The sequence below is a fragment of the Elephantulus edwardii genome, unplaced genomic scaffold, assembly GCF_000299155.1.
Source record: "Elephantulus edwardii isolate Elephantulus edwardi_28Jun2011 unplaced genomic scaffold, EleEdw1.0 scaffold00123, whole genome shotgun sequence".
NCBI classification, from domain to species: Eukaryota; Metazoa; Chordata; class Mammalia; order Macroscelidea; family Macroscelididae; genus Elephantulus; species Elephantulus edwardii.
In genome coordinates this window covers 4,882,991-4,900,498 of record NW_006399873.1, presented here as the reverse complement: position 1 = coordinate 4,900,498, position 17,508 = coordinate 4,882,991, and the positions used below count along the sequence as shown (strand labels likewise).

Genomic DNA, 17,508 nt, shown 5'->3' with positions numbered 1-17,508 from the left:
TATCTTAAGCACATTTTGAAAATAAACAACAAAATAATTCCATGAAATAGCCAATCTTTTTTATTTTTGTTGAGTGTGCTGTTTTTCTTGTGTCAACCAATAGATATGCATCTAAACGCTTTTGTAGGTTACTAAAAGAAAGACTGTACAGTATAAATAGGTTAACTCTATTAGAAATAATAGTTGCCCTCACTATGAAGTGATTTGTATTCTGTCCAAAAAGAGAAAAACAAAACTCCCAAACATATCTAAAGTCAATCTTCAATTTAAATGTGGTGGTGTTTTTCCTTCCAATGAAGTGAAAAATAGTCTCCAAGTTTTTTTGCTGATGTCTGCATATTTTTCTTACTTGACAATCATCAGCCATTGGCTAGGTGAGCTTGGAAATTCATAAGAATATACACAGTTACTTAAGCTGGTTATCCTTAACCTCAAAAGCAAACTATTAGTTAAACCCTTATCCTTCAAATACTCTTGATATATTTATTTTTTCCCCCTAGACTAAACACCAGCGATCAGAGCTCAGCTATCTAGTTGACAGACCTCGACGAGTTAACAGGTATGAACGTTCCTCCCTCTAGTCTAATATGTGGACATTTTATTGTCTAGTAAAAGCAGAAAGTAGGTATATAATCTGGTATTAAAATATACATGAAACAAACTTTTTCTAATTAAGGAAGGCCATAACTATTGGTTATATTTTCCAAGAGAGTGCATTAAACTATATGGGTGTGCTTCATTTATTTACAATTCATGAAAATATGTAAAGTCTTTTATCAGTTTATAGTATTACACTGCTTTTTTAGCCTAATACATCCAGAGTAATATGGATAGCTCTGTTTCTGACCATAATATAAACATGTGCTTCACTCTAATCATTGAATAATACATAGACATTTTATGCTGTCAGTATTTCAATTGACTGTTAATTCTTAATTTTATAGAGTTAGGTTTTAAGTGATGAAAGTTAGCTTCATGCAAAAATAAGTCAACTAATTCTATTAGACTGCAGCACCATCTGTGACCATGTGGTGGCAGAAGAATATTTTCTGTGGCTTTTCACCATTATTTTTATTCTAATCCTCACATTTTTGTGCTTCTAGTTCTGCATTCCAGGAAGCTGACATAGTAAGCTCTAAGGACAGTGGTCATGGAGACAGTGAGCAGGGAGATAGTGATCATGATGCTACCAACCGCGGCCAGTCAGCTGGTAAGTGTGAGTGTGATCTAAAGGCAAATCTAAAGGATGAATTAGAAAAACACAAAAAACAACCAAAAAAACCCAAACAACTGAGAAAATAATCCAGGTATTTTTCTGGTAGCATATGGGCAGAAAGATGGTGTTGTCATATGTTGTTGCTTTTATGCAGATAGTAATATACTCAAAGAGGTGTTTAAGTTTTTTATTTGTTGGATTAGAAATTAATTGTTGTATATATTACAACATGAAAAGTTTCCTCTGTGTAATGTCATTTAATGATACTATGATACACAAAAAGAATCACAGACTTTTACCTGGTCTAGTCGTCAATTAGGGTTTTATTAACCTAGTTTATGGATAAAATGACTAAAGATAAATAAAACTGATTGTTCTGCCAATGTCACAGGAACATAAATGGATAAACAGAGGTTAAAATCCAAATCTCTTGCTTTTCAGAATAGTACATTTTGTTTTCCACAAAGTATTAAGCATAGCATGAAGCTGACTTGTTATTGGGATATAGATAAATAGAGAGATAGAGATCTATCTCTCTATCTATCTATCTATCTATCTATCTATCTATCTATCTATGGGACATTCCCTCCAAGGTTCTCAACTTTAACACAGTCCCAATCAGACAAATGTTAAAGTTGCATGTATCATTGATAGTCACGGATGAGAGGTGCAATGTGATACATTTATTTTACATTAATTGAATTTACTTTCAAATGTTATTTTACTTAATACTATTAAATATGGTTATAACTTTTGTAGTTTTCTTGTTCATCTAATTACTAACGCTAAAAAGAAATCCTTAAATAAAAGACATACCTTGTTTGTTTGGGTTTTTTTAAACTTTATTTATTGCATGTAATTTTGCGTATATTTGATAGATGATTTGGAAAAAGTAAGTTAACTTTTGTAACTTCAAAATATGCCTACCATTGGACAGTCTTAAGGTTAATCTTAGATACCCTGAGATTTGACCTTTGCTTTGGGTAATGATAAAACCATAGAATGACAAGCTCCTCATTTCCAAGGTAGTCTTGGTCCTCGAGAGCACCCATTCCTTAACACACTAAGTGGACCTCTGAATGGTGCTGAGACAGTGTGTCAAAGGCCAGTGTACGCCCCATGGTCGTCTGGCAGAAGTTGTTGCTGCAAGCCTTTCACTTGGCTACTGTGCTGTGTCTGAGGCTGCCCTTAGCCTTGGGAAACCCAAGCAGGAGGAAGGGGGAAAAAAGGCTGCTCAAGGGTCTCTTTATATTGCTGAAAGTCATTAATATGCAGACCTAATGAGACTTGGGAACTGCCAAGAATCCCCGGAGGTCTCTGCCCCTTGCAAGCCTTCACGCTAAGTGAACAGAGCATCTATTTAGTGTCTGGGAACCTGACAACAAACCAGATCTTGCCAGAAGTTTATATTTGAGTACAAAGTCCCTTTCATTTTTGGCCTATATATGGCATATGATTTATTGTTATCTTTTAAAAGCTGTACATTTAAAATTGCTTGCTCCTATTCTTTTTTCCAGAGTTACTAATTTATCAGTCTTTCAACTTTTAAACAAAATGCTTTTTTAAAAAAACTGTTGGTTCTATGTTTCATTGGATGTGTTTTATTCCCTGGAGGTGCTACCCCCCTTCTTTCTTCTGTAGTGCTCCATTCTCATTGAACATTTCAATTAGTTTGGACATAATGAGTCATAATAACTCAACCATAGAAAAAGAAACATCTGCAAAAAAGGGCTAAATTTGGAAAATAGATAGGAATATATACAGTGCTTCTTCCCTGTAGCTATTTTCTTTTACAGGTGCTCGGGATTAGCACTTTGGCAATGTTTCTTTCAAATGATCTGAGATGTCAAAGCATTTTAAGGAATAGGAAAATGCAAAACTGTATTCTCCTAGGAAACATTTTGAAAATGACAGTTGGTATCTTTTTAAAAAATAAACAATGGAAAAATCTTTACTATATTAAGTTCTTAAACATTTAAAAGAATTACAAAATTATTTATAGTACAATCCATCTGTGTATTTGATTAGCAGTTACAGGGTAGCCAAAATAGCAGCATTTTGTTTTTTAAAAGCAATGGAAAAACCTTTACTATCTTGAATTTTTAAAAAATTAAAACAATTACAAAATTATTTTATAGTACCATTCATTTATGTATTTGATTAGTAGTTCAGAACAGCCACAATAATAGCATTTTAGTAATCGTGCTTTTGTGTACTGAATTGCAATCAGATTTCTTAAGTCTAATTTTATTTTAAGAATGATTTTAAAATATTTTCTTTTTAAGAATAAAATCCTAAATACAGACAATTAAAATATATTTATTTAATGCTTCCCTCCCCTCTAGTGCTTACTAATACTGCATAGTGTAAATGCATACCCATTAGTTAGAATATTTCTAAAAAATAAAAATCCATTTTAGATAAATTGCTATAAAATTTGTTCTCTTTTTTCAGGAAGTCAGGTATTAATGATTTTACAAATTTACACAGATAGGAAATATTATTCATAACATCCATTTTCAGATTAGTAAAATAATCATAATAATTAACGAATTTTACTTAGATTTTAGGTAGAGAAAAGCATTAGATTATTAAGGGGGGGGGGAACAAAACCAAATCAACATTGGACAGTTATTAGTATTGGTCTGAATATCCTTTAGTTTACTCTTTTCCCTTACTACTTTATACATACCATTACTGTTTGACTGTTCTTATCTCTGATTTTTCTTCGTTATTATCAAATAGTTGGTATCTATTTATTTGGGAACACTTTCTATTTATTCTTCTATGAATAGTGTTCTTTTCTTTTTCCTTTTATGTTTTCTACTGCCTCTTACTAATTCTTTTAAAACATTTGAAGTCACCAACCCTGTTCACAGAAGAGCTTTAAACATGAAGGCAGCTGCAGAGAGAATTACATAAGCTTTTTCAGTTTTCCACCGCACCTGGCTCCATGTGTGAAATTCTTCAGCTTGACCACTGCTCTGTGGCATTTTCTTTCTATAGCCTTGTCAAGGTGCATTCCGGTTATTTTTCAGCACACTATTGATGTATTGGTTAGATATGGCAGCAATCCAAGGAAATGTGGTAAATGCATACATAAAAAAAATCACAAGAGGAAAAACTGATTAATCACAGCTTAAAGGAGCTAAGGAAGTAAAAGTTGACTTCAAAAAGTTACTATTTTACAATACTTTATTATTCTAATTTAGAATTTAAAAATCATGTCAACAGATTATAGTATTTTTTACATACAATACTGATAAAGCATTATTAAACATAAGCATAGTCACATCTGAGGCCTCTTAAATGTAAAAATATTTGCATATTTTTAAAGTGGGAGAACGTTTTTACTATAAAGGTATAGCAAAGGAAATATATTTACAAATAAATTTTTCCATTTATTTAGTATGTACAGTATACATATTATTGATATTAACTGTGACTCTTAATCTTTTTAATATGCTCTAAACACAAATTCCAATAAATGGCTCTATTAGTGCTACTTTTAATCTAAAAGACCTTATGAAAAAATTTTTAAATTTTTCATCTTACAAAATATTCCAAAACCTCTGTAAAAAAATAAATAAATTTAAAAAAAATATTTTTTCAGTTATAAGAGAATTTATCTTTTACATGTGTTTAGATCGTGGCTGTTATGAGATTTATCTATCATATATGATCAATATTTAGCTATAAATTACATAATAAAGTGAAATGAATTTCCAGTGTAACCAAATTAGTAGATAAAATATATCCTGAACTAAATTAAACCATTGTCTGATTACAATAATAAAAAAAAAAAGTCTTCGTTCACACATAGAATACAAACTTGATTTCTAACTCTAATAGGAATTTAGATATTGGAAAATTAACTTCTGGTATTATATATAAATTAAAGTTCCATCAGTGTTTATAAAATGCTTCTATAGGCTTCTGGTGAAATATCAGTATAATTTGATAATATAGAAAAATAAACACCTTGGGGAAAAAACTGATGAAATATTGACTGAATATATAAGCATTTTAAAGGATGCTAGTTAGAATAAAAAGTTATAATCTTTATAACTTTCTGCCCAATAAGTTCCTAAACTTATGACAATTTTCATGTCTAAATGTATTCTCTTTTAGTTGACCAGTGTTGAATAGGTAAATGCAACATTGGAAATATCTTAAAGAAATCAAAGATGGATAGTCATTAAAATTACTATTTTTTTTTGTTTGGGTATAGGAAAGAATTTTCAGAAAGATGTGTTTCAAAAGAAAAATATGCACTTAATTTTATATTGTGACATTATTGAAAAAAATATAAATTTAATATAATTCCAGTTATTTGAAATAGTAGTTTATTAATAATAATATTCATTGCCTTTGAACATAAAAGGATTGAAGCTCAACATCAAGAAAACAAAGATTCTAACCACTGGACCAATTGACAGCATCAGTATGGATGGTGAAGAGATTGAGATAGTTAGCAGTTTTAGTTTGCTTGGTTACACAGTCAACACTCTTGGTAACAGCAGCCAGAAAATCAAGAGTTGAATTGCATTACGAAAATCAGTTGTCAGGAACCTCTCCAGAGTACTGAAGAGCAATGGTGTCAGGCTGGAGACTAAGGTGTGCCTGATCCGGGCTATAGTCTTAGCAATTACGTGCTATGCATGGGAGAGTTGGACAGTGTCTAGGGATGATAGAAAGATAATTGATGCCTTTGAACTTTGGTGCTGGAGAAAAGTATTGAATATACCATGGACTGCTAGGAGAACAAACACGTTTGTCCTGCAGAGGGTGAAGCCAGAATGCTCCTTGGAGTCAAGGATTCTGAAGCTTCGTCTGACATACTTTGGGCATGGTGCAAGGAGGGACCAGTCCATGGAGAGGGACATCATGTTTGGGAGAGTGGAGGGACAACTCAGGAGAGTTCTCGATGAGATGGATCAATTCAGTTATTGGAGTGGTGGAAGTAGAGTGTGTCGGAGACAGTGAGGTTGGCACAGGATAGAGAAGGATTTAAGGCTCTTGTACATAGGATTGCTATGAGTCTCAAATGATTCGACGGCACATAACAACAACAACACATGCCAGTTGAAAATGTGTATTTTAAAATTTGTCTAGCTATATCTTTGCATAGGAGGGAGTCTATCATATCAGCTGCCATCAGAGCATATTATTTCTGCAAGTGCAAATAAATAAATAGCTAGGAAAAAAGACTTCAAGTGAAAAGATAAATGTTGAAATGTTACTTAGAAATTACTAAAATTTAAAAGATGTGTTTGGGGCTCTTTTTCTATTTTATAAACGGCAAGAGTATGAGTATTTTTATGAGGGACAAAAATTATTTGTTTTCAATTTGTGCCATTCAGACAAAGTAAGAGCAATGTGAAAAGTATAGAACTTAATCTATAATCTGTACCGTATTATTTGACATAGCTGTGTATCAGAGGGTCATATATCACAACAAAATAAATATTTTTAGGTTTACACAAAATCACCAGACTTCTTGGCATCTGATTAAGAGAACAACTTATATTTGCTAATCAAAGTCGAATCCTTAATAATTTTGTTATTTTGTGCTATTGCGTTGGAACTAACTCATAGTTGACTCTCTAGCAGATTTTCAAAGACAATGAATCTACTAGAAGGAGATTGTCCATCTTCCTCTTGTGGAGCAGCTCATGGACTTGACTTCCATGACTTTGGTTTAGCAGAAGACCTCTTTTTCCACTACACCACCAGAGCTCCCGTTAAAAGGTTTAGTGACATAAAAGAAAATATTGTTAGGAATGCAATTGTTTTCCCAAGGTGAGGAGAGATAAAGGGATGAAAATGTTAGATTGTTTAAATATCAATCTAACACAAAAATGGAGAGAAAAAATCACTTTCAATTAATTTTTATTTGTTAATAATTATTTTCTAATTAGTACAATTTATTGATTTCCTAGCTACAGGCTTTTTAAGAATTTTTCCTCTTTTTTTGGTATTAGTTGAGAAAGAGGTGCTTTTTAATCAGTAAAACTAATAAATAATTTGAGCCATCTTACTATTTATATTAAGCAATATTCTAGCTATAAAATATGTATTATAATAACGATAATTTTCTCTTAAAAGCATTAACATAAAATATAATAAGAACATTGTTTAAAATTATTTTCTATTTTCTGTCAATTTATATTCTGTTCTTCCAAAAAGAAACCTAAGGATATTGCTCAGTTTTCTTTTTATGCATGATGAATGTATGCTCATTTATGCATATATATTTTCTATAAATTCTCAGCTCAGAACAAATTTGTTACCAATTTTAAGATAATTGGTCAAATATCAGACCCTCATAAGAAAAAGTAAAGGGGATACAAAAGTAAAAATAACCTGTAAAAACAAATTATACTAAAATCATCTTAAGAGTCAGCTAACATACTTGACAGATACTGGCTTATTCCATTTCCCTCTCAGGTATTTTATAGACTTGGAAACTCCATAGATTGTCAACTATGAGTCGGTATGACTTCTCAGCAATGAAATTCATCAAATACGTGTGGAAAATTATTGCTGTTAAGTCTTGTCTGTTTTTTGGAAGCTCTAGTGTATAGTTAGTCGATAGTTGCCTTATTAATCTAAAAGCCTCACGTCTCTGGCATTTTTAATTTTCCAGTGACTCCTTGACAGAAAGATGGACCAAACTTCTCTCATATGATTTACAACTTCAGAAACCCAATGAAAGATCAGCTGTGAATTGGTTCTGATTCAACGGAGTTAAGTCAGACTCTTAGCAATCCTACATTAAACAGAATAAAATATTGCTAGGAAAAATAAGAAATAGAGTCTTGATGATGTAGTTGGTTTTGTATTAGGCTACTTAAAAGACAGCGATTGAATCCTCCAGACTCTCCTCCTTTGAAGGAAAATGAGGCAGTTTTCGTCTAATAAGATTTACAGATTATGACAGAAGATGGTGGGTCTCCATCGATCAGAATCACACAACAGCAGTGAGCAGAAATTTGTAATATAACCTAAATTTACATTCACACTACTCATTAGCAGGGTACAATAATGTAATTGTATCTTGTTGTTTAAATCCAAATATCTTTTAAAATTTTATATGTATATATAGATAGATAGCAAATTCAATCTGAAAATAGTTTAATAATCATACATAGTTGGTTTGGGTTGTGGCCCCCACCACATAAAGTAAATATCATATTTAACCTTCTTTCCCCACCAGCATCACACTATAAATAGGGAACATTTATATAGCAGTGTGTCAAAAGGAAAATCTCCTTTCTGGTTCTAAAAGATCTCTTCACCTAACATAAGAGTCTATCAGGGAGATTCTCCACTTCCTTTTAATTTTTATCTATCTTACTGCAAAAAAAATTGCAATAAATGGCTAAGCTGCTTTATGTCTAGTAAAACATTTATATCTTTTACATGCTGTTTTCAGTCTAATCTCTTAATCTCAGTTTCAGCTCACACTTTCATTCCTCAACAGTTCACTGATCAGTAATTTAGTTTTAGGTGCATAGATGAAAATGATCAATGGAATGTTGTAATCAAAGTCAGAATTATTATATGTAGTTTAATTTAAAATTTTTTAAACTTTGATCTAAAGAAAATAAATATATAAAATTGTTTTTGAAGAAATACCTAATGAATTGCTATAACTCCAAAATACTTGTACAGTCTAGAGTGTTTGAAATTTTAATTTTTTTATTTTATATATACACATATCATTACATAGTCACACATGTCCATAAACAATGTATAATAAAAGACAGGAGAAATTTGAAAACCAAATTTTGCTTATTAGCACAATTTACTAATCGTATTTCTAGAAGGACTATCAAGTATTCTGATTAAGTACATCTTCTTCTGTTTCTCAGAAAAGAAAATGAAACAAAACCTCCCCAAGATTTCTAGACTAGACATGAACATGAATTTTTTTTTCCTATACAGACTAATCTTTTGGTTATTTCAAATTATTCTTTTTTTCTAAGAAGTACTTAAAAACTAGGTTACATTATCTAGGAAAATATTAAAATGTGCATTTTGGTTAGGTATTTGCTTTCGTATATAGTGCTATAAAACAAAATTAATATCATTGTTGCTTTATGGTATTTGGGAATTACCTTACGTTTTACTTAAAAAATTGAATGCGCTTTTTCGACTCATAATCAGATAATATTTAGTAGTTTTACCAGTCTAAAAAAGAATAGAATTTGAAACTGTCATTTGTAATCTTGGTGTTAGAGGATTAGTTCTTTGTTGAGTAGGACAAGTGCTTTCCAATATAGAACAAGTAATAAGGTATTTGTCAATAGTATCTGCAGCTGACTTACTCTACACTTGGTTACCTTGGTTTCACTAATTACTATTATTTGTTCTGCCCAAGGTGGTAAATGATAAGTGATTTGTTGTTACATGGTCTATCAGAGTGTCACTGAGAAATACTTTTAAAGAAATCACCTCCTAGGAATCTAAAAAAGCTTACCATAGTTTGCTCAGCATTTCATTCTTGCTATATATTATTTTGGAATCAGGAGTGGCCATCACTTCGTAAACAACATGCCTCTGGAAACGCTATAAACTTTGAGAAACAACAATAGTTATAGAAAAGCTTCAGGTTCTTTGTTCATAGTGTTGCTATGAGTCGTGCTTGACAACAATAACAATATATTGCTTTATCAATGCTTATGCCATATTTCTGTTGAGTTTCACTTTGTATTTCTGTAATTGGAGGAAGGACAATATAAGGATGACCGAGATTGACTTGGATGAGTGTGTAGGAGACAATGAGATTGGCACAGGACAGAGCAGAGTTTAGAGCTGTTGAACAGAGTGGCTATGAGTCACAGGCAACTCAACGGCACATAACAACAACAACAACAACAACTCCATAAACGGAACTGTTCCCATGAATAATGTCCACCATATAAAATCGTTCTCTATAAGGTCAGATGTGATCCCCGATGCTCCTGTACCAATTTCTACTAATTACGGGGTTTGAAATTCATTGCAAATGACTACACAGACTTTGCAAAACTAGCATTTTTACTAGTTATAGGATGTATTAGGGAAACAGCTGTGGTGGGGTGGTTTGGGTTTTTTTTTGTGGGTTGTTGTTTGGTTGGGTTTGGGGGGGGCGGTATTTTTGTTTTTTGGGGTTGTTGGTTTTTGGTTTTGGGGCTTTTGTTTTGTTTTGTTGTTGTTGTTTTGTGAGTGGAGGAAAAGGAAAAGATACCTTACAGTGAAGTTGAGTCCAGAATCAGTAAGTAAAAACAATTCCTCAATTCGTTCAGTTTGTCAACAGAAAGATATAGTCCCTCAATCTAGGCACCTACTTAGTCAACAACATGATATCATCTGCCCTGAATGATACCTGCTGCTTTTTCTGCTGCTTCTCTCCTGGTATTGAGATTTCTGTCTCAAGGGTTCTGGTGCTGGCTCCATCTAGCTTCATCAGAGGACACCCCTTTAAACTCTATAGTCTGATTGGCTTTCTCTCTGTGACCTCACAGCTGTTTAAGATGTTGAAGACGCTGATCAACATTGAACTACATGTCCATAGTTGAGGCAGGTGGAGATCAGGGGCCTTGAGGGGGGAAAAGAGGTATTAAAGCAATGGGTAGAAGGGTTATTCTGAAAAGTCTTACTATGACAATTTCATGCCTAGGTTTTAGAATCTAAAATGTAATTGTTAGCACTTGACTTATTTTTTTCCTTTAAAAAAGTCCTATTGCTTATGATTGTTTATTATGATTTATCAAGGGTTCACACAGCTTTTTATATCTGTTATGACATTCATAAGAGATTTTGAAATATATTAATTCTTTATCTTTTGATTTCCTTAATTGGCTTAAAATATTTATTCTCAAAATGTTGAGTAGTTTAGAAGCATTATCTCTTTGGCAGGAGAATCTTATCCCTGACATTTGCAGAATCCTGCTGGTGTAGTGTATAATTTATCAGATTGGTAAGTGTACAGTTGGTGGTATGAATCCACTAGTGGCTCTGTAGGTGAAGGATGTCTCCTTCAATAACGATTTAAGACTTTGGAAATCTGGTAGCAGTCACTAAGTCAGAATCAAATCTGCAATAATGCCCTCCTTGGTTTGGGAGTGCCATGTTAAGAGGCACTTTCATGATACTATAGAGAGAGCTTTCAATTATTTACCAAATATTAGGGATTCAAACCACTTGCAGCTACTCTGTTGGAGAAAGATGATGCAGTCAGCCTCTGTATCCTATGGGGCAATACTACTCTGTCCTATACTCTCCTTGTGAGTAGGAGCTGGCTTAAAAACAGTAGGGATCGTGTTTATCAAGAAAGATTGTTCAGTGTCACCCATCACTTTTTTTTGTTTTTGCTACCTGTAACCTTTCATGTCTAGGTAACTGGTCTTGCTGTTGTTAAAGCCTTTAACTGTAGTTTACTTTTTTTTTTCTTCCTGAAAGGTATGGATCTATTCTCCAATTGTACTGAGGAATGTAAGGCTCTGGGCCACTCAGATAGGTGCTGGATGCCTTCTTTTGTCCCTTCTGATGGACGTCAGGCTGCTGATTACCGCAGTAACCTACATGTTCCTGGCATGGACTCTGTTCCAGACACCGAGGTGTTTGAAACTCCAGAAGTCCAGCCTGCAGCAGAGAGGTCATTCTCCACCTTTGGCAAAGAGAAGGCCCTTCACAGCACTCTGGAGAGGAAAGATCTGGATGGACTGCTGTCTAATACCCGAGCGCCTTACAAACCACCATATTTGAGTAAGTATTATACAAAAGGCTGTATAAAAGTGTTCCCTTTAAAGAAATAAAGTTCAACACTCCATTCTTCTAAGCAAAAAGAGAGTTTAGGAAAAGATGTATAAAAGTTGGATTTCTGCAGCACTTAAATGTGAAGCAATAAATATACTTAATAAGAATACAGGGTTTAGGAAACTTGTTTGTTCGGTGATCATTGCCAGACACAATAGAGCATAAATTTACTTCTGCGGGGGGAAAAATGTTTTTCAAATGTTCTTCATACTTTATTTGAACTTTGCTCTTTTCAATGCTTGATTTTTATGTGCTTTGTAGGAGTAAATTAAGTAAGGCAGAAGAACTTATCTCCCGTCAATTTGATTGCTTGATTTATACCTATGTCTTTATCTCTATCTGCCTAGGTAAATATTCCAAGTAGATACATCTATCTATCTACATATAGTAGTATGTTGATTGTCAAAACTGCAATAGAAACACATTTTAAAAACCAAACGAACAATTCAAACTCATTTTCATCAATTCAGAGCTGACACTCCAGTGAGTTTTCTGAGGCTGAAATACATAAGTACAGGAAAATTGATCATTTATTTAGCATAATAGATTTGTTGTACCTAGAAATGTGCCCTAGTGATGGAATGGCTGAAGTATCTTATTGTTAACTGAAATTTAAATGATTAAAAGCCAATGCAATGGCTCCATGGGCAAAAGATTTGGCAGTCGGCTTCCATAGATATTACAATCTTGGAAATCTAATGGGTTAGTTCTACTTTGTCTGAAAGTTACCAGTATGTGTCAGAATAAACCCAAAGTAAATCTGCCTTAACAGAGATGTGCACTAGGTTGTACAAAAAGGTTAACATTCTTGGCTGTAGACTTTGAGAATGAAGGGTCAAGTCCACAGAGAGGCTGGTGACTCAAAAGAATGATCTGTTTTTCTGATTCTGTAAAATCAGACATTGTATACCCTCTGGAGCACAGTTTTATTTCGATACATATGGAACTGAGGTTGGAATGAATTCAGTAACAGCTGGAAAAAAGAGATATTGATAATTGTTCTCCTTTTGGTATTAAGATCATATTCTCATGATTCTCTTGGTGGATTCTTTTATAAAACCACTGTGAACAATAACAATGCTTCGAAATTCAGTTTTATATTTATTTTGAGGAACTTGATATATTTCATTCATTTGTACTACGCTGCATAGGAATGTTTTCCTTTTACTTAATCAGTTAATTACTGCTGAGAATTCAGTGTCTTGTTAAGTCATAAAAACTAATAACTCATAAAGATTAAGCTCACAGCAATACAAATAAATGATGATTTTTATCTTACACAGCAAGTCCATTGTACATAATTTTTCTCGTTTTCATCTTCTAATGTAAATACTCATGGGATGATAAGCTATAAAAATGAAATATCTGTACCATTTCTTTATAACTGCTAAGCTGAGAAAGAGGAAAAAATACTTAGAAAGCACCAAAATACATACTTTAGTTATTGCTATATTATATGAAAGGCGTGAATTGAATGCATTGAGAGCATTACTGTTAGGGTGGGCTTAAGAATTCAATTAATTGTACTTTCCTATAAATAACTGCCTTGTGTTATTTTTTTTAAAGTCATAAAATGGAAGAAAAGCACATATATTTACAGAAAAGTATGCAAGTATCTAACATGATAACCAAGATATAATTTGGATTTTAAATACCAAAGTTTAACATTTGTACATATCAGAGTTTAAAGTAGCCTAAGTTCTTATTTTCTTAATAAGTTATTATAATGTAGTATAAGCTTTTGACCTTGAATTTAGATTTTTGAGGGTTTTTTTACTATATAAACTCAAATAATTTCAAATTTCAGAATTTTTTCCCCATTATTTCTCTTACACTAAGACTATACACCATCGGGCTAAATTATCAATCATTTAAAGAGAAAAACAAAATCAGAGGACATATAATGTTGAAGAATTAAACTGTGTACTTCAAAAAAATGTAAATATTTACAATATGCATGTTTAACAGTCAGATTTTCTAATAAAATCAAAAGTCAGGTCATCCTTGTTCTTATTTGGTGCTAGTCTGTGGTCACACTTCCCAAGGTCTGCAAATATCTTCTTCACGGTCTCACTTTTTAATTTTTTATAGCTTAAGACAAGCAATAATGTCAGTCTTAACAGTATTAATGCATATATTTTAATGCTAGTTTCCACTTCTCAAGATCTAGTATTTGCTTTTAGATATTTTACTGCAGAGATTATGAAAATTATTAAAAGTTATGGGTATTACTATACATCAATGAATACTTCTAATATTTTATGAAGAAAAATTAAATTTATTTGAATAACATCTGGATATATGAATGGTTAGAATAAATAAGTTTTTAGTACCACTTTCTTCTGATTTTGTTTCTGTTGAGCTCAACATTTAGCTTTTGAGTTGAAGAGTCACCTGGCTGTAAAGCAAGCAGAAAATACCTTTTAGATTATTTTGCTTGTGCTTTCCTTAGTATTTCATCCAACTCTAATCACACAGGAATTAAGATTTTAAATTTCTAGTGTTTAATGTAATTTAAAACTTGTAATTACCTTTAAAATTGCATCATATCTATGATTTAATAGATATAAGAAAAAACGTATTTAGTCTTATATTACAGACTATAAGTCAAAACTATTCCTGATTACTGTATTCCGAAACTCAGTGCATGACTATCGGTCTACATTTCTTAACATCAACGGAATTGGGGGGAGGGGGAAATACCCTATATGTATTTCAAGAAGTTATAAACTAATTACTTGCTTTTAATCAAAATGCTTAAGTGATTACTGAAGAAACAACTTTTATTTTGCTAAACGTGTTTAGTTTTACAATGAACTTAATATACATTTTGATGTTCAGAAAAGTAGCTGTATATTTATTTTAATAAGGCTCTAAAAATTCTTAATGAGGCTGCACTGTCATTTTAAAAATGATGACAGGAAGTGGTGATATGCCTAATAATACAAATGAGACCATTGTTTATACCCAGGAACTTTCTATTTCTGTCGCCTTGATTGCTAAAATGAAAATGTAAAACTATAAGAAATCTTTTTATACACAAAACTAGGAATATTCACACATTTCTGAGAAAAAGTAAATTTTTAGAAGAATGCTGATAGTCATACCGCCTTCTTTCCATTTTTTTTAATATATAAGAACAGATTCATTAATCTTATAAATTATGTTTTTAATAAAACAAAACTGACCTTGGTGAGGAGAAATTTTAAACACATCTACCAATACTTGATTAGTTCATTATGAACACCTTGTCAACATGTCTTCTCTCATTTTTGCTTTAATCTGGTTGCCAATTCTCCAATAAGCAGGAAAGGGATACACTAGGAAGAAAATTAAATTTAGAAATGGATAATTTGGTTATATATACACAACACAGTAGCTTTACTTGTAATTTAGTATCATTAACTTAATATGTTACTGAATTTTAGCTTTTCTTTGGCTTTACATTGAAACAATATAGAAAATAGTAAAGTACTATTTCAGTCAAAATAAGTTGTTTTCTTCACTAAATGACAGTAAAATGAAATAAGAAAACTTATTTCTTGCAATTTTAAGGTAACTTAAAAATTTTAACATAAAGAGCTACAATGTCTATCTAGAATTATAAAGGTCTCTCAAATGTTTGTAAATATATATATATAAATTATTATATGCAAAAATTGTATATTCTAAGCAATCAGTAAATATAAAAATAAGTTCAAGGCTATGACTACAAAAAAGGTTATCATTTAGAAACACCTCAGTGGTTAAAACAATGCTTTTAAGTAATTCTTATTTATTATTTTGGCTTCATGTTTGACATTAAACACCCGTAAAACATCCAAATTCATTACCATGGAGCTAATCTTGACAGGAGTGGTGCTCAGTTTCAATGTAGCTTACATTAATAACAAAACTAGAAGTACGAGGATGATTACTTGTTATCTCATTGAATTTTTGTGAAAAACAATATTTTCATGAATTTGAAAGCAGTCTTAAGGTAAATAACAATGATTTTATTTGAAATAAAATTTTTAAAATTACTTTATATAAAATATGTTTATGAAAATCCTTCTACTATTTATTTAATATTGTAAAATAGTAAATTGTATTTAAGAATATGAAATAACTATATTGACATAAGGATTTTAATAAAAATGTCCATATCTGTAGAGTCCCCCACTCCTCCGTCCCTGCTGCCCCACTAGAATTATAAAACTAGAAGGGATTATCTATTGGAAAGTTTTACATTGTATTCTTGCTTTTAAATCATGCAGCATTTAGACTTTCTGCTGTTATATCACACAACATTTAGACTAGATGCTTCCAAAAATAAAAATTTTACCTTGGATATCTCCGGACCTCACTTTATATTTGCTAACTTGTGAGTGCTTTTAAATTTCATCCCAGTTTACCCAATTATAACAAAATGAAAACATTACAGCTTTGAAATTGTGTAATGTAAATGTTGGCAATATTTTACCTAAAATTCATTTCAATAATACTCATTTTGGAAGAATTCTTTGAGGTATATATATATATATGTGTATGTATATGTATATGTATATGTATATGTATATGTATATGTATATGTATATGTATATATTTTAATACAAGAGTTTTGGGGTGGTAAAATCAGTTAGTTAATTACTGGACTACAGACCAAAATGAGTTTATTGTTAAGGAGTTGTGCTGCTAACCCAAAGAAACACAATTTTAATCAATGCCAGTGAGTTTGATTTTACTTTCTGTCCAGTATTTAAAGTGTCCTAGTAGTGCAGTGGTTAAGCATAAAGGAAAAAGCAACAACAGTGGTGCAGTGGTTGAGGGTGAACTAACAAGTAGTTCAAACCTAAACAGAGGTTCATAATGTAAAGTAGCACTTTTCATTTGTACAAGACTGTACCTTATAGAGTCAACGTGTTAGAAGTGACTCAAAGATAATGAGTATTTGTTTTTACACGTGTGCAGTTCTTGACCTATAATTTTTATACATCTTTAAAAGAAATATATTGAGCTTGGTGGCCTAGTGGCAAGAAACTGCACTGCAATCCTAAAGGCATGGGGTTTGAGGCCACCAGCTGCTCTGTGGGCATTGTTGTTTGCCCATCGAGTCATGCAAGAGTCATAGAGAACCTATGAACAAAAGACCTGAAGCCTTTCTATAACTGTCATCATTTCTCAAAGTTCGTAGAGTTTCCAGAGGCATGTAATTTAGGAGGTGGTTGCCAGTCCTGCTTCCAAAAGGAGAAGGATGGACAATCTCCTCTCGTGTGATTAACTGCTTCTGAAAACCTGCCAGATGGTCAGCTGTGGGTCAGTTCTGACTCTACTTTCTGTACACAACAACAATAATAGAAATATAGCATCACTTTATCAAATATTAAAATCCATAAATACATACTTTTGTAAGGGAGTTTCTATCTCCTATATATCTACTAGCATTTGGGTTTTTAACTTAACATACATGAAATATTTTGTTTAAAGTTTTTGTTTAAATATATATA

The 17,508-nt window shown here is 32.0% G+C and overlaps 1 protein-coding gene across 2 annotated transcripts in view; it reads left to right on the top strand.

Annotated features, from left to right (window-relative positions):
* PCDH10 (protocadherin 10) overlaps positions 1–17,508 on the top strand; it is a 70,404-nt gene that overhangs the window by 4,494 nt on the left and 48,402 nt on the right. For both annotated transcript variants that reach the window (XM_006893119.1, XM_006893118.1), the window contains exons 2-4: positions 501–559; positions 1,104–1,210; positions 11,666–11,971. In XM_006893119.1, coding sequence (XP_006893181.1) covers positions 501–559; positions 1,104–1,210; positions 11,666–11,971 — 472 coding nt within the window. The remainder of the gene's footprint in view (positions 1–500; positions 560–1,103; positions 1,211–11,665; positions 11,972–17,508) is intronic.